The sequence below is a fragment of the Canis aureus genome, chromosome X (genome assembly GCF_053574225.1).
Source record: "Canis aureus isolate CA01 chromosome X, VMU_Caureus_v.1.0, whole genome shotgun sequence".
In the NCBI taxonomy this organism is placed as follows: domain Eukaryota; kingdom Metazoa; phylum Chordata; class Mammalia; order Carnivora; family Canidae; genus Canis; species Canis aureus.
Genome location: NC_135649.1, coordinates 39031479 through 39056188, shown reverse-complemented (window position 1 = coordinate 39056188; position 24710 = coordinate 39031479). Strand labels below are relative to the sequence as shown.

The following is a 24710-nucleotide window of genomic DNA, read 5'->3' as shown; positions in this document are numbered from 1 at the left end:
ATGTAATCATATCATGACAGAGAACCTTTCTAGCACCCTAGAAAGCTTTTTCATATCCCTGGCCAGTCAATAACCCCCCACCCAAAGGTAATCACTATGTTTACTTCCATTCCATAGTTTTGTTTACTTGTTTTAAAATTTCATGTAAATGGAATTATATGATACACACTTTTACACATCTGGTTTCTTTCAGTATTCTTGTGCTTGTATTTTGGGGACATTTGTACACTTTTCTTTTCGGTTATATACTTAGAAATAGAATAGGGTCATGGGATAGAGGTACATTTGGTTTTAGCAGATAATGTCCAACAGTTCTCTAAAGTACTTATACCAGTTAACACTCACCAACAATGTATGAGAGTTTCAGTTGCTCCCTGTTCTTCTCAATGCTTGGTATTGTCAGGTTTTTTTCCATGCTAGCTGTTCTTTGGTGGGGTTTTGTGTGTCTAATTGTAGCTTTAATTTGCATTTTCTCACGTACAGTAATGAAAAGCTGTTCATATGCTTGTATGCCACTTGAATGTTCTCTTCTGTGAGGTGCCATTTAATTCTTTGTAACCTATTGTGGACAATGTCCACAATAGCCAAACTGTGGAAGGAGCCTCGGTGTCCATCAGAAGATGAATGGATAAAGAAGATGTGGTCTATGTATACAATGGAATATTACTCAGCCATTAGAAACGACAAATACCCACCATTTGCTTCGACGTGGATGGAACTGGAGGGTATTATGCTGAGTGAAGTAAGTCAATCGGAGAAGGACAAACATTAGATGGTTTCACTCATATGGGGAATATAAAAAATAGTGAAAGGGATTATAGGGGAAAGGAGAGAAAATAATTGGGAAAAATCATAGAGGGTGACAGAACATGAGAGACTCCTAACTCTGGAAAACAAACAATGGGTAGTGGAAGGAGAGGTGGGCAGGGGGTTGGGGTAACTGGGTGGCGGGCACTGAGGGGGGCACTTGACGGAATGGGCACTGGGTGTTATGCTATATGTTGGCAAATCGAACTCAAAAAAGCATACAGGAAAAAAACGGGAAAGAAAAAAGATAATTCTTTGTAAACTTTTTAAAAAAAATTGGATTCTCTCTTTTTCTTATTGATTTGAAAAACTGTAAAAAATATATGTATATACTGGATACAAGTCCTTTGTTATACAGTGAATATTTTTTCCCAGTCTGTGGTTGGTCTTTTCACCCTTTTAAGGAGTCTTTTAATAAATTGAAGTTATTTATTTTTATGAAATCTTCTTTCATAGTTAATATTTTTTTCTGTCAAATAAGAAATCTTTGCCTACCAAGGTCAAGAAGATAGTTACCTATGGTTTGATCTTGAAGATTTATTGTTTTATCATTCATGTTAGGTCATGTTATCATGATCCATTTACTATTTTATTATTATTATTATTATTAATTTTGGTATGTGGTGTGAGGTACTGGCCAGGGTTCTGTTGATTTGTTTGTCCTTGTGCTTGTACCATGCTGTCAAAATTATGTAGCTATAAAGCTAACCTTGATATCTGGCAGTGTATGTCTTCCAATTTTGTTTTTCAAGATGTTTTGGCACCTTGTCCCAGTACCCTTTGGGGATGGTTTTGAGTTGATTAACTCATTAGAAACCCCACAGCCTCCTAGCTTCAAACTCTAGGTATCATTTTGAAGGAGGGACTGGTAGTGTTTGTGGCAGTCCTCTTCCCTCTAGTGAGAATTTGTCTCTGAAGTACCATGAGACGGTGGGAAATTTCACAGAGCTTTTCCCTGCTCAGGAAGGAGCCTAGAACTCAGCTGACTTCAGGTGAAGAAAACTAATCCTGCATTTCAGGCTTCTCAAATTTCCAATCCATTATGCTCACCTCAAATGTTATGCAGATCTCTCCTTTTTGGGATAGTAGACTCCTTTTGCCTTGGGGACAAACCTCATCTTCAACTTGTGCCCAGAATGAGCAAATGTCTCAGTGGAAAAAAAAAGCTCCTGATGACCAGCTCACTTAGGAAGGGCCTTGTGCTCTCAGAAATTTTAGGTTATCTTGCCTGTGTCTCCACAGATCAGGGATATCTTTACATATTGATTTTGCAATTTTATCCTTCTTTTTTTTTTTTTTTTTAAGTTGTGACAGGAACATTCACATCCTCGCTTGAAAGCCAAAGTCCTGAAAATATCCAGGAGTTGGAACCTTGACTTTCTCATCCATCTCGGGTCCATCACAGGTGAGTAGTTTGAGTGTTTGGGCCAATTCAGCAGGTCAGTGGAAGGGCAGATAAAAGAACACAGCATTTCTTTCACAGATGATGGGGATCCTTGAGGGCACTGATCAGGCTGTCTCCATCCCTCTGCTTTAGGGCTCACAGTTAATTTGGAATTCATCCAGTTTCCAGGGATGGCAAATGAGATTAACATTCTAGTTCTATCCCTGCTCAAAATGAACTGTCAGCTCTGGCCTGAATAAGGCAAATTTTGCTCCTATGTAGGCACCTGAATTGGTGCCATCTGGCATAGGACTTTTAGGAGTCAGACTTGGACTGACTTTTGGTTTTGCATCTTTACTTACCCTGTGACTGTGGGCAAGCTTGTTAATTTCTCTGATTCTCAATTCTATCTATAACTTCATAGAGTTACTGTGAAAATTAAATGTCCTAATATAAGACAAGTGAGTTTCACAGAAACAATAGATCTTCTACAAATGTGAGTATTTATTAGAATAATTATTTATGGGCATGTCATCTCATCTAATATATAGTTCTTGAGGCTGGGGATTATGCTTGGTTGCATTTTTGGAAGAAGTAAAATTTACATGCAATGAGATGCACAAATCTTACGAGTACTATTTAGTGAGTTTTGACAAATGCATATTCATATTCCTTTGTAACACAAAACTCTATCTAAAATATAATCATTACCATCACCCCAGAAAGTTCTATTGTGCCTCTTCCCAATCAGTTCTCCCCTAGATGCAACCACTTCTCTGATTTTTTTCTATCATAGGTCATTTTGCATTTTCTAGAGTTGCATATGAATGGAATCCTATAGTATGTATTCTTTCATGTCTGGCTTCTTTCATTAAGTATAATGTTTTTGATATCCATTCATGCTGTGGTCCCTATCAGTAGTGACTTTCTTTTTCTTGCTGATTAGTATTACATTATATGAATATATTTCATTTTGTTTATCCATTCTCCTTTCGATTGACAGCTGGGCTCTTTCTGCTTTTTTTGTTTTGCTATTATGCATAAAGCTGTTATAACCATTCTTCTAAAAGTCTTCTTGTGAATTTCATTTCTCTTGGTTAAATACCACAGGGTGAAATTGCCGGGATCAGGTGGATGCTTGCTTCGTTTTATAAGAAACTGCCAGACAGTTTCAAAGAGGTTGTACCATTTTATACTCCCACCAGCAATGTGTGAGAATTCTGATTGCTTTACATCTTTGTCAACATCTGGTATTGTCAGTCTTTAATTTTAGCCAGCTTAGTTAGTATGTTGTGGTGACCTATTGTGATGTTAATTTGTATTCCTTTGATGACTAATGATGTTGAATATGTTTTCATGTGCTTATTAGCTATTTATTTTTCTTCCTTTGTGAAATGTTTGTCCAAATCTTCTGCCCATTTTTAATTGGTTTATCTTTTGATCATTGAGTTCTAGGGGCCCTGTTTTTTTTAAGTGAGGTACAAGTGACATAAAACAGTATATTAGTTTCAGATATACAACAGAATGGTTTGATCTTTGTATATATTGCAAAATGATCACCACAATAAATGTCACTAACGTCCATCACCACATGTAGTTACAAAACATTTTTTCTTGTTATGATAATTTTTGAGATTTACTCTCCTAGTAACTTTCAAATATGCAATACAATATTATTCACTATAGTCACCATGCTGTACATTACATCCTGTGACTTATTTAGTTTATAGTGGAAAGTGTGTACCTTTTGACTTCATTCACCCACTTCACTCACCACCCACCCCCTAGTCAGCAGTGTTCCCCAAACCACACGTTGCAGAATGATCACCCCTGAGACTCCACCCTAAGCCCAGGCCTCCAGAGCTGCCCTGTTCCAAGCCTACTTCTCTGCGCATTTTGACAGATTCCTCTCCAGCTCCCAGTCCGTGGACACGGGACTGTTCACCTGACATCAGAGACACTGACACTTCGTATCCTTGAATGCCCCAGCTTCCGTGGACCTGCAGTGCCTGAGGGCACCTGTCCACCTGGCCATGCACAGGCAGGCAGTGGGTGGATGGTGGCCCCCCACCGATGGCCTGTCATTTTGCAAAAGTCACCTAAACTGAGCCATCAGGCTTTCATATGGGGATACCTACATCTCAGGGGGGCATGGGGATTAGCGGGGTTCTTTATATATTCTGGTTACATGTTCTTTGTCAGATAAATGAGAAAGGGATGGTTAGGGGAGCTTTTTTAGGTTGGAGGGTAAGAAATTTGAGAAGATGACATTTAAACTGAGACCAGAATGACAAGAAGCCATTTTTTCCCCTAGGGGAAGGGATCCTAGGCAGAGGGAACAGTTAATAAAAAGGCCCTTAAGGAACACTATACACTATTGGTGGAAATATAAATTGGTGCAGGCACTATGGAAAACAATGTGGAGTTTCCTCAAAAAATTAAAAATAGAACTACCATATGATATAGTGATTCCACTTCTGGGTATTTATCTGAAGAAAATAAAAACACTAATTTGAAAGGATACACATACCCCATGTTCATTGCAGCATAATAGCCAAGATACATGGAAGCAACATACATATCTATCAGTGGGTGAATGGAAAAGAAGATGTGGTTTATATACACAACAGAATACCCCTCCGTCATAAAAAAAAGAGATCTTGCCATTTGCAACAACACGGATGGATCTAGAGGGTATTATGCTAAGTGAAATAAGTTGGGCAGAGAAAGACAAATACTATATGATTTCATTTATATGTGAGATCTAAAAACAAAACAAATGAATAAACAAAACAAAACTCATAGATACAGAGAACAGATTGGTGATTATCAGAGAAGAAGAGGTTTGGGTGGTAGGCAAGAAGGCTGAAGGGAGTCAGCTGTATGGTGATGGATGGTAACTAGATTTATTGTGGTGATCACTTTGTGATACATGCAGATATCAAATTATTATGTTGACTACCTGAAACTAATTTAATGTTATATACCAATTTGGAGTCAATAAAAAATACATACAAATTAAACTGAAAAAGCTTAAGAGATATATTTAAAAATGGCCCTTAAGGTAAGTTGGAGCTGGGCACAAACTATCCAAAATACCCGTTTTAGGCAAACTAAGGTACCTAGTTTACCTTAGTAAACTTACCAAGCAGGGGCTGCTTGATTTAAAAATTACCGCAACTGGAATAAGCTGATGCTATAGTTTTACTCTTTCTTAGTACTATAGGACTCAGCAGTTTCTCAACACCCTCCTTGTTTTCCCCATACCCTCCAGATCCTAGGTTCCAAGATGATTTGAAGCTAGGAACTGTGGATTAGTTAACACAATGGTCAATAGAGTTAAGGCTAAGTCAGGAAATGTATTCCCTTTAAAGGTGACCAAGTGATAGAACAGATCAAGGTTTGCATAAGTAAAAAGTGACCACACTTATCTTTGTAAAACAGCAATGTTCTACTCTTCTGCCTTTTACATTTATATTGTCTAACGTAAAACTTTATCAATACAATATCAATTCAATAAGTGGAATATAATTTATTTTTGAAATTTTGCTCAGTTTAAGGAGAGATGGAAGAAAAGGTGTGGGAAGGAATAGTGGAAGATGGAGATACAGAGAGAATCAAATAGAATGAAACACATAGATATGAATAACTGGAGGTCTGTTGATCAAGAGGAGGAATAACAGAGTTCAAGAGGGAGGTAGAGGAGCTGAGAAAAAAAAAAAAAAAAAAAACGAAGGAGAAGCCAGAAGTTAAATCTGTTTTGTGTGAGTGTATTCCTCTTGTGCCTTTGGGCTATGGGTACTATAGTAGTCTATTATTGCTTCCTTTGAAAAATGTGATGGTACTCTTTAATAGTATTTAATATACACCTTTCTTCTGTGTTTCCTTTCTGATGAGTTGATCCATGCTCTACATTAATGCCAAATTCCTCTAATGATTTCTTTCCCTTATTTCCTTCCACCAGACTGCTTTTTTTCTCTAATCAAAAGGCAGAGATTCTTTAAGTTAATAAAATAACCTCCAGTGCCCATTCTCCCATATTTCAGATGAGAAGTAACCTCCAATAATAATCATGCCTTCTGGTCATCCTGGTTGTCACCCTTCTTGAGGCAAACTTCACACCTACTGTCAGGGTTTTGGACTAAAAAAAATGTGTGGTTCTGAAAGAACTTATGCTAAGTAGAGATAGTATATAACTGAGTGGGTCAAAGTTGGCCCCATGGAGACCAGCAAGTTCCATGCAAAAACCACAGATCATCTGGCCAATGGTTTGCTATACCCTGATAAAGGTCTAAGGAGTACAGTTAGCTGGAGGTAGTGCCTATGATTTGCTGGGCCCTACTCTGGTCAGAACTGTTGGAAACAGGGCATTGATGGATTTGGCAGTCTCCTAAAGGAGTGAGATGGATGGCTGCTTCCTAATACTTTCCACTAGGAGAAGCTCAACTGAGTCTGGAGAAATAAAACCCGCCCCATTTGTAGGACTGGTGGCTAGAAATTCAATGTGCATATATGTACCCAAGGAAAAATTGGTCAATGATATATAGCTAAACTGATTAGCCATGGATTGGAGATGTATACCATAATAAATGGAACATTACAGACTGGTCTCTTGCAGGAAAAACAATCTGGTGGAGGAAGATAAGAAAAAAAATCAATGAAAGAAATGTAGCAATTCAGGTAGGACATGTACCAACTTATCAGAACAGAAAGAATAATCTATTTAGAGTAAAAGTGGAGACAATTTGACCCCCAAAACTAATGTAGACTCTACAGTCTTGGGGACTCCAAGTCCAAACTCAACTCCCTTGTCAGTTCAATTTAAGGTCACAAAACAGGTACGTGCAGCCCCATGGCATATGGACATGAATGCCGTAGGTAAGCAGAGGAGAAAGAGTAGGAACAAAAAAGTATGAATCAAACCAACAAACAAGTAAACAACATGAAACATGTCAAATTACTAAAAACCTGCATCTTCAACAAACTCATTTTTAAGAGGAGTGGTACATGTGAAACCAGACCAATGTGTGAAGTAGATTATACTGGGCCAATCTTTAGATTTTTAAACAAAGAATATTGTCTTATAGAAGTATAAAATTCCTCAGGAAGAGGATTTGCAGAGCACACCAGACATGCAGTTGAGAATAATATATCTGTAACTTTAAACAATATTGAAGGAACTAGCTGTTAGATATGCAATATTGGTAGTAATAGGAAATTATCCAGGAACTAATTTTATAACAGAAATTGTCCAAAATTTGGCAAAAGACAGACTGTGGGACTTTAGTTTCACAAATTCCCCAGGCTGCAGGGGCAATAGGAAGCCTTAATGAATAGAAGACTAAAAAGACAAAGAATTTAGCAGCACCAGATATAAGTGGCAGTGAGGTAAAGGTGCTAATAAAGACAGAATTAATTGAAAGACTCTGAGTGAATGTAACTCCCTTAATAGAGATGTTCAAGAAAGATGGACAACCTATGCCCACTTTGTTCTCAAATCCTCTAAGAAGAGATAAAGACAATGAGAAGTGTGAAGGAAAGCGAGTATGAGTGGGAGATCCTCATAAGACCATCAAAAGGAGGGTGAATAACTAGGAATACTCTTTCATCCTTATCCTATAGCCAGAACCTGTAGGATGGATAAAGGCTCAAGGATACTAATCTTTGTATTTCTCTTTTCTATTATTAGATCTGCTTTGCCGTTCTCTTTTGGCTGTGGCAGTCTGTCTGGTGGTCATTGTAATAGCAGTTTACTACCAACACAAACAAGACTGCCATATATAAATTTTGTGGGAGGTTCACCAACTTTATCAAAAAGTGCTGTGGGACCACTGGCCTCATTCTGTACTTGATCATCATCATAATCATATCAACAGCCTCATTTCTTGGCCAAACCAACCATAGAACCCAGGAACTATCAGCCCCACAGGATCCATTATCACCAAGAGCCCATTTGCTACAACTTTCAGTAATATTTATCTACTGAGGAGATCATTGAGGCATGGAGCCTGTGTCAATCCCCGAACTGGTTGGTGGACTTGTTGATTGTGTAGCCCAGTTAATAAGAATAGCTGAAGAGCTTTTACAACTGATTTCACAAGAACAAATTCCATGTAGAGAGCAAAATGATAGAGCAGAACAGATGGAAGCAGATGCATCTTCTCCTGAAGAAGGTTCACTCCCAGACCTTTCTGATTTCTCAGACTTAGAGTCAATACTTACACCAAGAGAAGATGGAGACTTAATCTTTGACATAGATCAAGCGATGTTAGACATAGAAGACTTATATGAAGATGTACTCTCTGGCATAAACGAGGATTTAAGAAGTGGTTAAAATTTAATTTGCCCCCAGCAGCATGTGAGAACTGATCATTTTTCTTTTTAAAATAGATTCAGACTTTTCTGAATGTTAGCAATGTGAGTTTTCTCCTACTTCTGTATATTTTCATTACTAATACCTTATAGAACAAGCAATACTAGATTTACTTCCAGTAGAAGCTAATCTCTTTTCTTCTTTATGTTTCTTTTAAAAGCTCCAACGTTAGCCATATCATTCTTTCTCTACCTGTCCTTGTTCTCCTGTTAGGGTTACTAATAACAGGAGCAAACAATACCAAAAAAATAAACTCCTCATCTAATAGCGGAGTGAAGACCTCACAGACTCTATCACATAATAGAACCCAATGGTATTGTTCTGCACATGGAAACCAAAAGGGGAATATTCCCCAGGATTGTATTATAATGAATACATCACATTGACAAGACAGTTTTGGAACACTTTTACTTGAAAAGATGTAACTCCTTACTAGGCCTTTAGGAGAGGATGTGTCAACCAAAGGATGCTATAGGAGACCAGGGGAAGCAATTTTGAAAAAGCACCATCTGTCGGATAATAAAACAGTAGAAAGCTTTTCAGATAACTTTTGCAGAGAGAAACCTTTGAAAAAGCCGAGGCCAAGAGGTTCCGATGCAGGATTTTTCCCTCAAACGATGACCCACACTGCAACTAGTCTTCAATATTGTTCCTCAAATGGAAAGGACTAATTAAATCATATAATGATATGAGTATGCCAGTACTAGAACATCTAAACAAAGCCCCATGAGGAGTGTTCACCAGTGGAGAGTCAAACACTCATGGCATAGGCTCAGACGTGACGGTCCGCAAATAGAAGTGGATAAAATATATCTTCTTGGGTATAGCTAGATTTATAAAGAATAGCTGATAGGCTTATTATAGTGAACCTGCTGCCACTTTGACATAGAAATCTTAACTATTGACAAATGGAAGCAATGATGAATCTGAATAAAATAGGAACTGATATTTAAGCCCCAATAATTCTACAAATAGCAGAAGGGTAAAATGCAATAGTTGGAGGACCTCCCTCCCCATATCAGAACAGAAAGAGACCCAATAAATGTGTGGGAAATTCACTGCTTGTAGTCATTCCATGCTGTACAGCAGTCTCATTTCCATTTGGAGAAATAGCTACCCTTCAGAGAAGCCCATGATCACTATGGTCCTCCTTCCTAGAGAATGACCTTTGTGTCCTACAACATGGGCAACAACTGGTAAAGGCATTAAAGTGTATTTAGGACAAATTGGTGTATTCAAATTGTGAAGAAATGACATGAAGTTAATTCATGCTGGTGGAAAACAGACTATACCCAATTCATTGAGCCCTAAAGCATATTATTGGCAAAAAGATTAAAAACACATTGAATACAGAGAGCTCCAGAGCTAGCCAACATGACAGATGCTGTATCTAATCCTAAGCAGGGTCTACACACACGGATAATTAGCTGCTTTTAAAGGTAAATGTGGGGGAAAATTAGAGATCCAGTGTGGATGAGCAGTAGCAGAAGAAGCATAAGTCAGTCTTGCTACTGAATTTCAGGATAATTATGTAACAAATTGCAGAAAGAGACTGCTGTATCAAAAAAAAAAAAAAAGCTACCACAGACCCTTTCGAAAATGAGAGGAACTTAGGGAGCTACTCAAACATGTTACTATGAGAAAGTTCCATAATAGACTGCTACGTGGAAAGACAGAGTAGATGAGGATCCAGGACACTTAGACAGGTGCACAAAGACACAAAGAGGAAAAATAAAAGTTTGATCATCAAGCAACTACTGTGGGTAATTACAAGCCAGACAAGACATCAGATTGAGGGACTTGGCTACTGCACTAAGTGGACAAATCAAGCCTTACTTTCCTAGAGTAAGGGACTCTAGCTATCGCAGTATGTCTAAAATGACAAATAAGAGATGCAGCACAAAGGGACTATGTGAAATTAAAATATAGTGCTGCGAAAGCAAGAAGAAATGGTTTATCCCACCATTCCATTAGGAGCAGTTTTACAAGGAGGATTTGTGATAACAATTAAACAAGGAAATCTATACATGTAGCAACCAAGAAGAATCACAGAGGAATTGGTTAAAGTTAAAAGATAGAATCTATGTTTTAATTAAAGGTTTGAAAAAAAAAGGTTTGAAAATAGCCAGGGAAGATACAAACTCTCCACTAGGAATTTGGACTTTAGGAAATTGGCTATAATTTTGTGTCAAAATAAAATCCAAAGCAGGAGTACTTCGGCAAAATCCGGAAACATCCAAGGAGAGACCATCAGTCTGTTACAAATTCTATTTAGTGAGCAATTTCACTGTAAATGGACAGATCTGGTGCTCCTCATATATGATAGATACTGAAGGGTGGCTATTCCCCTAAGTAGAACTCTGGAATATAGACTTTATAGCAATTCTGCAATGGATTAGTGTGAGCTTACTAAAACTGTTAATATTAATGAGAAACCACAAGCAAGCAAACTAACTCAAGCAGGCCATCAAAATACATCAAGAGAAATCTGTGTGACTACTCCAGACCTTGAAACAAGATAAAGCTTGAAGCAGCCTATAAAACAACTATGTGTCAAAACTGGAAGATGTGTGAAGCTGGGTAGCCTCCTGGTTCCATGGGTCACGTGGAAAGATTGTACTATAATGATGCCTCAGGATTAGATAAAATATATTGCAATGTTTGCTTTGTGTGATGATATGTGTTTAAGAACTATTCAAGTGTAACCCCGCTCCAAACAATGGGTTGTGGTATTAAGTGTGTATAGTGTTGATAGTGATAAGAAGTAAGTGTAGGCAATGATAAAATACTTAGGAACAAGAGCGAGTAAGGAATAGTATTTTCAGGAGAGAAGAAAAGCAGTAAGTTGTATAGAATAGTCATGCGGCTATTTAGAGTGGAAAGCCATGGTATAGAGTTCCTAAGCAGGTTTATGAACAAAGCCTTGTTTTTGTAATATGCAAATTAACTAACCCCAAGTCCTTGATATTGATAGAAATAGCTGGTTGGCGATCAATACAGGTCATGCATTTAAAAGCCCAATTAGAGGGAGATATGTTAATTAAATTAGCAGTACACTGATTGAATACCTCTGATTGGAATCCAGGAGAATGGAGAGAGTGGCTAGTGCATTATTTAAACTAGCCCTTTTCTGGACCTTCTTGAGACTAACACCAAAGCCAATTCTTGTATGGCACAGAGGGATAAAGGGGGAGACAGGCTCATCATTCTGAGACAAACTTAAAGATGTGAAAACCCAGGGAGATAGGTTGGAGCTGGCAATGAACTAGGAAGCACAAGTCTTTATCCTTCTGTGTTTGACTAATGTGCATGAGAGGTTGCAACTACATAATTGTATCCTTATGTGATGATCAATGTCAGTCATTAAATTATAATTGAATATCATCTTTATTTGCTGTTGATCCATGCCATTTTATTGCTATGTGTTTTAACAGATTTTAACTAATAAACTTTCATTCACAAATCAAAGAACGTGTGTTCATCTTAAATTACCTGGTGGTGAATTTGGAGGTACAAAACCAGCATAAAAGAATCCCACACGGCAGAAGATGGAGTACACTCAGAGACAGTATTGTACCAGGAGTCTGAAAGTTCTACTTCTGGCTTTATCTGATAATCCTGAACAAATCTCTGAAATATAGTTCTTTCTTGTTTGTAAAATGAATTATAATATTTTTTTTCTGCCTAACTTCAATGGTAATAAGGAATAAATACAGTGGTAAAGTTTTCAAAGACTTTCGGATGATATATCTGACAAATGGGACAATATATATAATCAGGACTTTTTAGGAATATCTGACAAATGTCCATATGACAATGCCCAAGGGTCTATGTCACATGGAAAGATTATACAATAGTTTTACACCTGTTTTCTAAGAGATTAGAGCTTTCCTATTTTACTCCATGTCAAAGTCATACTTTGGAATCAGATTTTGTTTCATTCTTCTGAGCTTTTTTATTTTTGAATCACCAAGTTAAATTCTTTTTGGGAGTCCACTGGAGTGCTAGTAGGAATAGTAATGAGTTAAAAGCCAACAATGAAAAAGCCTTCCAGGAAATAGTAAATTATATTCCATTTAAAGTTAAGATTTTATTCCTGAGGGGATTATGTAACTCTGAACATTATTAACTCACTATTACCCAACTAGATTTTTACAATAATTTTTTACATCAAAGTTGATTACTGAATTCTTGTATTGATAGCATTATTTCAATAGACTAAAGGTACTGAGCCATATTATAGGGTATATACTTATTTTTCAAGGACCCTATTCCTCCAATCCATATTTAAAACTTGTTTTTCTTCTGCCTATATAACCCTTAGTTCAAAGGCCAGTCAGCTAACCAACCAACCAACCAACTAACCACCACCACCACCACCAACAACAAAAAAAGTAAAAAAAAGAAAAAATAGCCCCTAATTCCTTTAGTTATTTGGGAGAGTTTTGTATTGACAGATACAACTAACTACCCATACAGTCTCAAATGTCACATCTCTTTAGTTTTTTTGGAAAGTTATTTGTATTGACAGACACAACTACCCATCAGTCTCAAATGTCACATCTCTTCAGGGTAATAGTCTTTGAAGGTCATCTCCATTAGACTTCTGAAAGGTGGAACTGCATTTTAGCAAGGTAAGGAAAACTGCTGAATTCTCTACCCCTTGTCACAATTTCATCTTAAAGATCTTAGTAAAATGCTGAAAGCATCTCAAGAGAGATTTTTGAGCTTAACATAAGTATTCATGTAAAGTGGACCAGGGAGCTGCAGTTATGAAACACAACCTTAGTGTTTCAGATTCCTTTAATCAAAGATGCTATTCACAATAATCATTCATTTCCAAAAGCATCCAGACCATAAGCCCTCCTTGATTACTAACTACCATGGCCCTAGTATATAGGGTAGGGTCTTTTGTTATGAGTTCTCATAGAAGTTCTTCAGATCACTTACATTGCTTGTAATTACATATTTACTAATGTGATCATTTACTTAATGTCCACAACTAGCTTGTAAGCTTCATGAAGGCAGGGTCAGTGCCTGTTTTCTGTATCCTAAACACCTAGAAAAGTGCTGAATAAGCATTTTTAAAAAGACTGAGTACTTCCCCATCAACAAATTAGTTGGTCAGTGTTTTTCCTAGTTATCTGTCCATACAGAAAATATGCAGAGGCTGTATGTATCTTAGATAAATAAGCCTACTGTTTTTTTGAGGCCTGTTGAACCATTCATTTGTAAGAGGGCTAAATGGTAGAGAGAAAATGCTGACTCTTACTCTGCTGCACTGGACCCTGGAGGGCTTACGATTTCCTGAAAGCAGAAAAAAGCTCAGCTTACCTCTTTCTGGTGGTATTTGATTGCCACCTTCAGCTTGGCCAGGTCATGGTACTTCTGAGGGTCAAGCTCTTCACTGTGGTCATCTCGATGGTTGAGGATGATTTCCAGTTCCCGGGAGCTCCGAGCTTGGTCCAGCAGGTCTTTGGCAAAGAGCTTGCACTGCTGGGAGAGCTCCTCATACTCAGCCTTGAATTCATTCTCCACCTTGCTGAGCTCCTTGAGCTCCCAGCCCAGACGGAAGGCAGTTAGGATGGGGTCCTCACTTGATAAGGCGATGAGCGAGGGGCTTGCTAGAGCCTTATAGATATTCAGCCGGGAGCGGGAATGGCGCAGGCTGTCTACCTCTGAACTGGACACACACTCCACGCAGTTGCAGCGAATCTGGTGGGGCCGTGGAATAGTGACTCGTTTTTGGACAAGCAATTTGATGATCTCATAATTGTTGGTGTGGGCAGCCAGCATGATGGGAGTGATGTCTGGTGTGAACTCAGAAAACTGGGTATCCATCATCAGGGTGGGGACCTACATACAATAAAATAAAAGTATAAAGGGCAGGATTAAGGCTAAGAGAGATGAGGGAGCATAGGGCCCATCCAATGTTAGTGATTCAAGAATTGGAATCACTGTTCCTCTGTCAGTTCCCCTCTTTGTCATAGCTATTTGTGGAATACTTACTGTATGCCAAGCACACAGCACTTCACGTGTATTACTCATTTAATTCCCATGACCTCCTGAGGTATATATTCTCTTCAAATGAAGAAGCTGAGGCACACAGAAGTTAAAGAACATATCCAAGGTTACATAGCTCTTAGTAACTGAGCCAAGATTCAAACCCAAGCAATAGAACTCTAGAGCTTGGTTCTGAAAATTATGCAACTACAAATGCCCAATTCTGTCTAAGACATGATGGGGGAATACAGAGAAGTAAGGGGTATTTTTTCTAACCTTCTGGAGCTTGGTTGGGTGGATCAGACTTAAATAAAATTGTAAGTAGGAGTACATAGTAGCATGTGCTCAGTTCCAGATGAGCAATAGAGACTTAGGAATATTTGTTTGAAAGGCTAAAGACAACCAGTAATCTTAAAGATCATGCCACTAAATCAAGCCCCAGAGGCCTAAGAAAAGATAATCTCAAGTGGTTCTGTTGACTTTGTGTTTACATTGGACTTCAGGGGATCAAAGACCAAGGCCAGATAGTGTTCCTCCAACTTGCTGTAGGTCTAGAAAGGTAGAATCTATTATTGCCAGAAAGAAATGCTCTGTAAATGAAGACCTCTTGGCTTGGGTGAGGGGTTACCAATAGAAAAAGGACCTTTGATAACATCATTCTATGATGTAATGCTTGGTGTAAATAGCAGCTATTGGAGAAAGGTCTGGGGTTCTTTGGTCATTCAGGAGCATTTTTAGGTGAGTTTGCCGGACCTGACCAATGAATTAAAAAAGTCTTTTGACTTTAAAATGTGTGTTTTGGGATCCAGGCTGTTCTCAGTGTAATAGGGAAATGGAGGCAGATCTATACCCTCAGAAGAGTCTCAGCGTGGTAGGATCTAGAGCTAAGGAATGAGGAGGGTTTAAGTAGTCAGGGGAGGCTTCACAGAGGGATGGAGATGAGTATTGAAAGCATGGATAGGATTCCAGGAAATTGTGAAATATTGATCTTACTACACTTCGAAGAAAATATTTCCAAATACTCATTTGAGTTGGGGAGAACAATACCTGGATAACTGAGATTCTCACGGAATAGACAAATATTGTTTTACTCAATAGTTTCTTTATACTCTTAAAAAAGTTTTTTAGAACATTGCAGTCATTGCTGAACAGACAGAAGGATGTGTTACAGTCTCCATCATCTTTGCCTCCTTCCCACCTTGATTAAGGATTCACAAACAGGAAAGTGACCAGAAAACAGGAAGTGGGAGGGGGTGGAGGAGAACGACGGGGAGGAGTTTGCAAGAAATCTGTTTCCTTCATGGAGTGGCTGCATCAGCCTCGGAATAGTTAAGAACTGGCTGCACATTGGTCATCAATTACTTGGATGGAGCAGCAAGAAGACATTGTCAAACATTTAGAGGAAGCCGCTACAAACAAGACAGCAGGAAGTGAGCAACTGGCTCATAAAGTAAATTGGACACAGGAAAGAATAATACCAGAAATTAACATAAGCCTACAGGCTAATTACAAAGTAGGTCTAAGTGGGCCCAGTAATAAATGTAAACACACAACCAACATAAAGCCTTGAGTTGGGGGGATGGTAAGTAAGCAATATGTCACAGTCTGCCCAGGAAGAAAGGAGCTCAGATCTGGAAATCTGCCACTTCCCAGTGGGCAGAAGCATTTCTCGATCTCTGCTATGATCCAGAAGCAGGAGGTGGCAGGTCGAGGGAGGATAGCCTGTAGCACAGGATTCCCTGGGTTAGATTGGAGGAATGTGTCTTCCCTACCATGGTGCTCTTCCTGTTTTCTCTCTTCCCCCCCTTCCTTGCTCTTTCTACGTCTCTTACTCTTTTTCTTTCTTCTTTCTTCTTTCTTTCCCTCTATACCAATGCTGACAAGCCTGTTCAAGACAGACAATGGTACATGTGACTATTGCTTAGCCCCACTTGTGTAGTGGAGCTGAAAGTTGCTGTCTTTGCTTAGAATATGAAATGCTTTCTGGAACCATCTGATTCTATCGTCTTAGACTTGGGGCTCAACAAGGAGGATCTGATTCTGTATTTGACTTTCTGAGTACATAACACAAAAGAGGAAATTTTTCTAAAAGAAAACTGGGGGAAGCCCCAGTGGCTCAGTGATTTAGAGCCACCTTTGGCCCAGGGTGTGATCCTGGAGGCCCCAGGATCAAGTCCTGTGTCTGGCTCCCTGCATGGAGCCTGCTTCTCCCTCTGTCTGTGTATCTTCCTCTCTCTCCCCCTGTGTCTTTCATGAATAAATAAAATCATTTTAAAAAAAGATAAAAGAAAACTGGTTTATAATGACCAGCCATGTCTTCCCACTCTCCAGTCAACCTTATTATTTATAGGTTGCCACACCCATCTCATTCACTGCTCTCTGAGTATATAGCCCTGTGGGATCCCCTGTGTGTGTGTGTATCTCTCCATTTCTCTGCCAATGAAGGGCCATTGTGAGCCCTGGTTTCTTCCATAGCGCCTCCTCTTAACTTGATCCTACCCCTTACTGACCACCCAGATGTTGTGGGCACTAGGTCACATCTAGGATCTCACTTTTCTGATGCTGCCTCCTTATATTTTCTTTAATTATTTCACATATGCATTTCTTGCTTCATCAATAAGGTTGTGAGTCGAAGACAGAGCTGTCTTAGATTGCTTTTGTTTTCTCTATAGCATCTGGCACAGTGTTAGACACACGATAGGCACTGGGCAAAAAAAAAAAAGAAGAAGAAGAAAAGAAAATGATTTTCTATTTTCAAATTAAGAAATTGACTCATTTATAAACCAGGCTGGCTCTAATAATCTGAGTCAATGTGAGATAATTTCCTTGGGTCTTTCCTTTTCATGTCCATCTGAGAAGGTAGACATTCCAAGACTAAGGAGGGTTCACAAATGGGTTTTATAGGGAATATCCTGAGGTATCCCCAGCTAGGACAGTCAATGCCTACCATTTTCACAATTCTGGTGTTTTATAGTGGAGACTCTGACCCAAAGACCACAGATTTATACTCCTCTTCCCCTCTCTGCTTCTTCTTTTCTTATCCTGCTGCCTTTCCCTTTCTAGGGAAGGGACCATGGTCTATCATCAGGACAGTCATGGTAAAGAAAGACAGATTCTATAATGAGAGTGAGAGATTTCTCATAATACACAAGATTTTGTGATATGGTAACAGAAATGAAGGCTATATGTGGGTGTATATGCATAATTTGGATGAATGAATGATAGAAACCAGTGAACTGTAGAGCACATACCCTCTCAAAGGGGGTATCTGCTGCTATACTCCTTGTTGTTATAAAATTGTTATAAGCATGCATAAGGGCCTAATGTCGTAAGTGCTCAAAAGAAGCCAGAAATATGGATTTTACCATAGAATTTATTTTGTTGTTGAATAACGTCCTTTTTAAAACTTGAAGTATAATGGGCATACAATATCCTATTAGTTTCTGGTGTACATCATAGGGATTTGATACTTTGAAACATTATAAAAATGATCCCCATGATAAGTATAGTTACCATCTGTTACCATTGAAAGTTATTACCATATTATTGACTATATTCCTTATACTGTACATTCTCATGCTTTGTTTTCTAACTGGAAGTTTGTACCTCTTAATCTCCTGCAGGGTAGAATTTCTTAAAGTTTTAAATGTTGGCTTAAAAGGATAAAGACAGTGTGCAGTCCCAACAAAATACGTATATGAGACAATTTAGGCTTGAGCGAACCAGTTTGTGACCTTTGAGCTAGCATATAACTTATGAGATAAAGGCCAGGTAGGACAGGAAGCTGGACATTTAAGCAGGGGCCAGATGATGAAAAGCCTCATATGTTATGTTAAGGAATTTAATGTTACCTGTTGGCCACGGGGAGCCATGGGGAGAGTTTTTTTTTTCTTTTTTATAGAGAGGGAAGGGGGGAGGGGGCAGATGGAGAGAGAGAAAAAGAGAGAGAGAGAGAGAGAGAGAGAGAATCATAAGCAGGCTCCACACCCAGCGAGGAGCCTGATGTGGTGCTTCATGTCACAACCCCAAGATTATGACCTGAGCCAAAACCAAGAGTCTGATGCTTAATTGACTGAGACACCCAGGGGCCCCTACTGAAGAGTTTTTATTTTAAAATATTTTATTTATTTATTCATGAGAGACACCCAGAGGGAGGCAGAGACAGAGGGAGAAGCAGGCTCCTCACAGGGAGCCTGATGTGGTACTCTATCCCTGGACTGGGGATCACACACTGAGCCAAAGGTAAATAGATGCTCAACCACTGAGCTACTCAGGCATCCCTGAAGAGTTCTAATCAAGGAGAGTGGCATAGTTGAACAAGTGTTTTACAAAGATCAGTTTGGTCCAAGACTGGGGAATGGACAGTGTTAAATGTGCTGGTAAATGATTAATAAGAAGCTCTCTATAAAAAAAAATCGTGATCTGTAGTGTTTGTCAATTTCTATGGTGTAAGTATTCCCAATTTCAAGCTACCAATGACATTGTAGAGCACAGAGTTGGGAAGTGATGTTTACAACCGGCTCTCCCAGTGTAAGCCCTAGTTAAAAATCTCATTAGTCCAAGCGAAGAGATGGGAGGATCTTAAACTAGACAATAATTCTAAAGATAAACAGGAGAGAGCAGATTTAAGACATTCACTGGACATGTCAGTTAGTACTGGAGGGAGAAGAAATCAAGGATGTTGCATGCTTGGTTGAATAGGGGTGTTATCAATTGAGATAGTTGATACAGGAGGAGGGGCACTTTTTGAGTTAAAACAAGTTCAATTTTGGACATGCTGAATTTGAAGTACCTACTGGAACAGTAGCAGGAAATTGTATGACTCTAGTATGAATCTTGAAAGAAAGGTCAAGGCTGAAAATACAGGTGTGAGAGTCTTCAGCTTATAATTGCAATTGAAATCGAGGGAGTAAACAGAATCACCCTCAGCTCACCCCAGCTCCCTCACAGCTCTGCCTGTGGATCTCCCCCAAAGATTGAGCCCAGCCCATTTCCAGAGCAAGTGAAGCTTGAGGTAGGATGTGGTCAGGTAGCCAGTCTCAGCCTCCCCCATTCCAAATTCCAATCACTGGAGCCCTGCATTAAGGCATTCTTTGTTCTGTTGGTTGCAGAATCCCAACTTCTCCCACACTGGGGCCCTCATTTGTCAAACAAGATTTCTCTCTGGATCTTAATCAAGGTTCTGTTCATGTAATTGGCCTAAAATAGTCTAGGTCTAGTATATTTTCTGCATTATCCGTGCTTTCATGGTCTTTGAGCTATTTTACAAAGTTGTAAATTGTAATGCAAATATTACTTGTTTGGTGAAATGCAATTGATCATTGCCTTAAGCATCTGTTTGTAAATTTCTTTGCACCTGTTTGTAAGTTTTTTTCCCAGCATTTCTGATGGTCTATATAAGGGGTCAATAAACTTTTTCCATGAAAAGTGGATGGTGAATAGGTTAGGCTTAGTGGGCCTTGCAACTCTGCTGTTGTGGCTGGAAAATAACCATATGCAATATGGAAATGAATGGGTGTGGTTGTACAACATAACATTTCATTTACAAAAACAGGTGACAGGCTGAATTTGGCTTGGCTTGCAGGCCATAGTTTACAGACAACCCCCCCCAAATAAAATCTCTGACGTGTTTAATTTAAATTTGTATAAGGATCATGGTTTAACCTATTTTATTTTATTTTATTTTATTTTATTTTATTTTATTTTTATTAAATTTTTTTAATTTTTATTTATTTATGATAGTCACAGAGAGAGAGAGAGAGAGAGGCAGAGACACAGGCAGAGGGAGAAGCAGGCTCCATGCACCGGGAGCCCGACGTGGGATTCGATCCCGGGTCTCCAGGATCGCGCCCTGGGCCAAAGGCAGGCGCCAAACCGCTGCGCCACCCAGGGATCCCACCTATTTTATTTTTAATAAAAATTATCCTTTAACAGCCATTTTGTGTTCAGATTGAGGCCAGGTGGAAAATTCAATTTTATTCTTTTCTTATCAAGTTTTGCTTTTTTTTAAATAGATTTATTTTTTATTGGTGTTCAATTGACCAACATACAGAACACCCAGTGCTCATCCCGTCAAGTGGCCCCCTAAGTGCCCGTCACCCATTCACCCCCACCCCCCACCCTCCTCCCCTTCCACCACCCCTAGTTCGTTTCCCAGAGTTAGGAGTCTTTATGTTCGGTCTCCCTTTCTGATATTTTTCACACATTTCTTCTCCCCTCCCTTATATTCCCTTTCACTATTATTTATATTCCCCAAATGAATGAGAACATACAACGTTTGTCCTTCTCCGATTGACTTACTTCACTCAGCATAATACCCTCCAGTTCCATCCACGTCGAAGCAAATGGTGGGTATTTGTCGTTTCTAATGGCTGAGTAATATTCCATTGTATACATAAACCACATCTTCTTTATCCATTCATCTTTCAATGGACACCGAGGCTCCTTCCACAGTTTGGCTATTGTGGACATTGCTGCTATAAACATTGGGGTGCAGGTGTCCCGGCGTTTCGTTGCATCTGTATCTTTGGGGTAAATCCCCAACAGTGCAATTGCTGGGTCATAGGGCAGGTCTATTTTTAACTCTTTGAGGAACCTCCACACAGTTTTCCAGAGTGGCTGCACCAGTTCACATTCCCACCAACAGTGCAGGAGGGTTCCCTTTTCTCCACATCCTCTCCAACATTTGTGGTTTCCTGCCTTGTTAATTTTCCCCATTCTCACTGGTGTGAGGTGGTATCTCATTGTGGTTTTGATTTGTATTTCCCTGATGGCAAGTGATGCAGAGCATTTTCTCATGTGCATGTTGGCCTTGTCTATGTATTCCTCTGTGAGATTTCTCTTCATATCTTTTGCCCATTTCATGATTGGATTGTTTGTTTCTTTGGTGTTGAGTTTAAGAAGTTCTTTATAGATCTTGGAAACTAGCCCTTTATCTGATACATCATTTGCAAATATCTTCTCCCATTCTGTAGGTTGTCTTTGAGTTTTGTTGACTGTATCCTTTGCTGTGCAAAAGCTTCTTATCTTGATGAAGTCCCAATAGTTCATTTTTGCTTTTGTTTCTTTTGCCTTCGTGGATGTATCTTGCAAGAAGTTACTGTGGCCGAGTTCAAAAAGGGTGTTGCCTGTGTTCTCCTCTAGGATTTTGATGGAATCTTGTCTCACAATTAGATCTTTCATCCATTTTGAGTTTATCTTTGTGTATGTTGAAAGAGAGTGGTCTAGTTTCATTCTTCTGCATGTGGATGTCCAATTTTCCCAGAACCATTTATTGAAGAGACTGTCTTTCTTCCAGTGGATAGTCTTTCCTCTTTTATCGAATATTAGTTGACCATAAAGTTGAGGGTCCACTTCTGGGTTCTCTATTCTGTTCCATCGATCTATGTGTCTGTTTTTGTGCCAGTTCCACACTGTATTGATGACCACAGTTTTGTAGTACAACCTGAAATCTGGCATTGTGATGCCCCCAGCTATGGTTTTCTTTTTTAAAATTCCCCTGGCTATTCGGGGTCTTTTCTGATTCCAAAAAAATCTTAAAATAATTTGTTCTGACTCTCTGAAGAAAGTCCATGGTATTTTAATAGGGATTGCATTAAACGTGTAAATTGCCCTGGGTAACATTGACATTTTCACAATATTAATTCTGCCAATCCATGAGCATGGAATATTTTTCCATCTCTTTGTGTCTTCCTCAATTTCTTTAAGAAGTGTTCTATAGTTTTTAGGGTATAGATCTTTTACCTCTTTGGTTAGGTTTATTCCTAGGTATCTTATGCTTTTGGGTGCTATTGTAAATGGGATTGACTCCTTAATTTCTCTTTCTTCAGTCTCCTTGTTAGTGTATAGAAATGCCACTGATCTCTGGGCTTTGATTTTGTATCCTGCCACGCTACCAAATTGCTATGAGTTCTAGCGATTTTGGGGTGGAGGCTTTTGGGTTTTCTATGTAGAGTATCATGTCATCGGCGAAGAGGGAGAGTTTGACTTCTTTGCCAATTTGAATGCCTTTAATGTCTTTTTGTTGTCTGATTGCTGAGGCTAGGACTTCCAGTACTATGTTGACTAGCAGTGGTGAGAGTGGACATCCCTGTCTTGCTCCTGATCTTAGGGGAAAGGCTCCCAGTGCTTCCCCATTGAGAATGATATTTGCTGTGGGCTTTTCGTAGATGGCTTTTAAGATGTTGAGGAATGTTCCCTCTATCCCTACACTCTGAAGAGTTTTGATCAGGAATGGATGCCGTATTTGTCAAATGCTTTCTCTGCATCTAATGAGAGGATCATGTGGTTCTTGGTTTTTCTCTTGCTGATATGATGAATCACATTGATTGTTTTACGAGTGTTGAACCAGCTTTGTGTCCCGGGGATAAATCCTACTTGGTCGTGGTGAATAATTTTCTTAATGTACTGTTGGATCCTATTGGCTAGTATCTTGTTGAGAATTTTTGCATCCATGTTCATCAGGGATATTGGTCTGTAATTCTCCTTTTTGGTGGGGTCTTTGAATGGTTTTGGAATTAAGGTGATGCTGACCTCATAGAACGAATTTGGAAGTACTCCATCTCTTTCTATCGTTTCAAACAGCTTTAGTAGAATAGGTATGGTTTCTTCTTTAAACGTTTGATAGAATTCCCCTGGGAAGCCATCTGGCCCTGGACTTTTGTGTCCTGGGAGGTTTTTGATGACTGCTTCAATTTCCTCCCTGGTTATTGGCCTGTTCAGGTTTTCTGTTTCTTCCTGTTCCAGTTTTGGTAGTTTGTGGCTTTCCGGGAATGAGTCCATTTCTTCTAGATTGCCTAACTTACTGGCGTATAGCTGTTCATAATATGTTTTTAAAATCGTTTGTATTTCCTTGGTGTTGGTAGTGATCTCTCCTTTCTCATTCATGATTTTATTAATTTGAGTCTTCTCTCTCTTCTTTTTAATAAGGCTGGCTAATGGTTTATCTATCTTATTAATTCTCTCAAAGAACCAACTCCTGGTCCTGTTGATCTGTTCCACAGTTCTTCTGGTCTCGATTTCGTTCAGTTCTGCTCGAATCTTTATTAACTCTCTTCTTCTGCTGGGTGTAGGATCTATTTGCTGTTTTTTCTCTAGCTCCTTTATGTGTAAGGTTAGCTTTTGTATTTGAGTTCTTTCCAGTTTTTGGATGGATGCTTGTATTGCGATGTACTTCCCCCTTAGGACTGCTTTTGCTGCATCCCAAAGATTTTGAACGGTTGTATCTTCATTCTCATTAGTTTCCATGAATCTTTTTAATTCTTCCTTAATTTCCTGGTTGACCCTTTCATCTTTTAGCAAGATGGTCCTTAACCTCCACTTGTTTGATGTCCTCCCAAATTTCTTGTTGTGGTTTAGTTCTGATTTCAAGGCATTATGGTCTGAGAATATGCAGGGGACGATCCCAATCTTTTGGTATCAGTTCAGACCCGATTTGTGATCCAGTATGTTGTCTATTCTGGAGAAAGTTCCATGTGCACTTGAGAAGAATGTGTATTCAGTTGAGTTTGGATGTAAAGTTCTGTAGATATCTGTGAAATCCATCTGGTCCAGTGTATCATTTAAAGCTCTCGTTTCTTTGGAGATGTTGTGTTTAGAAGATCTATCGAGTGTAGAAAGAGCTAGATTGAAGTCACCAAGTATAAGTGTATTATTATCTAAGTATTTCTTCACTTTGGTTATTAATTGATTTATATATTTGGCAGCTCCCACATTCGGGGCATATATATTGAGGATTGTTAACTCCTCTTGTTGGATAGATCCTTTAAGTATGATATAGTGTCCCTCTTCATCTCTCACTAGTCTTCGGGGTAACTTTTAGTTTCTCTGATATAAGGATGGCTACCCCTGCTTTCTTTCAAGGACCATTTGAATGGTAAATGGTTCTCCAACCTTTTATTTTCAGGCTGTAGGTGTCCTTCTGTGTAAAGTGAGTCTCTTGTAGACAGCAAATAGATGGGTCCTGCTTTTTATCCAGTCTGAAACCCTGCGCTTTTTGATGGGGTCATTAAGCCTGTTCACGTTCAGAGTTACTATTGAGAGATATGAGTTTAGTGTCACCATGATATCTATTCAGTCCTTGTTTTTGTGGATTGTTCCACTGAACTTCTTCTTAAAGGGGAATTTTAAGAGTCCCCCTTAAAA

At 39.0% G+C, this 24710-nt stretch overlaps 2 protein-coding genes across 6 annotated transcripts in view; one reads left to right on the top strand and one right to left on the bottom strand.

Annotated features, from left to right (window-relative positions):
* The window catches only part of TRPC5 (transient receptor potential cation channel subfamily C member 5), a 173320-nt gene that overhangs the window by 99638 nt on the left and 48972 nt on the right, over positions 1 to 24710 (bottom strand). Inside the window, exon 3 of the mRNA XM_077889923.1 lies at positions 13899 to 14420. Coding sequence (XP_077746049.1) covers positions 13899 to 14420 — 522 coding nt within the window. The remainder of the gene's footprint in view (positions 1 to 13898; positions 14421 to 24710) is intronic.
* The window catches only part of TRPC5OS (TRPC5 opposite strand), a 73366-nt gene that overhangs the window by 17707 nt on the left and 30949 nt on the right, over positions 1 to 24710 (top strand). Inside the window, exons 3-6 of one of the 5 annotated variants that reach the window (XM_077889925.1) lie at positions 585 to 742; positions 2113 to 2212; positions 6810 to 6871; positions 7881 to 10164. In XM_077889925.1, coding sequence (XP_077746051.1) covers positions 8193 to 8525 — 333 coding nt within the window. In that variant the 5' untranslated portion in view covers positions 585 to 742; positions 2113 to 2212; positions 6810 to 6871; positions 7881 to 8192 and the 3' untranslated portion in view covers positions 8526 to 10164. Of the gene's footprint in view, positions 1 to 584; positions 743 to 2112; positions 2213 to 6809; positions 6872 to 7880; positions 10165 to 24710 lie in introns of those variants that run through there. The other 4 variants (XR_013375144.1, XM_077889924.1, XR_013375145.1 and 1 more) reach the window with 4 other exon arrangements.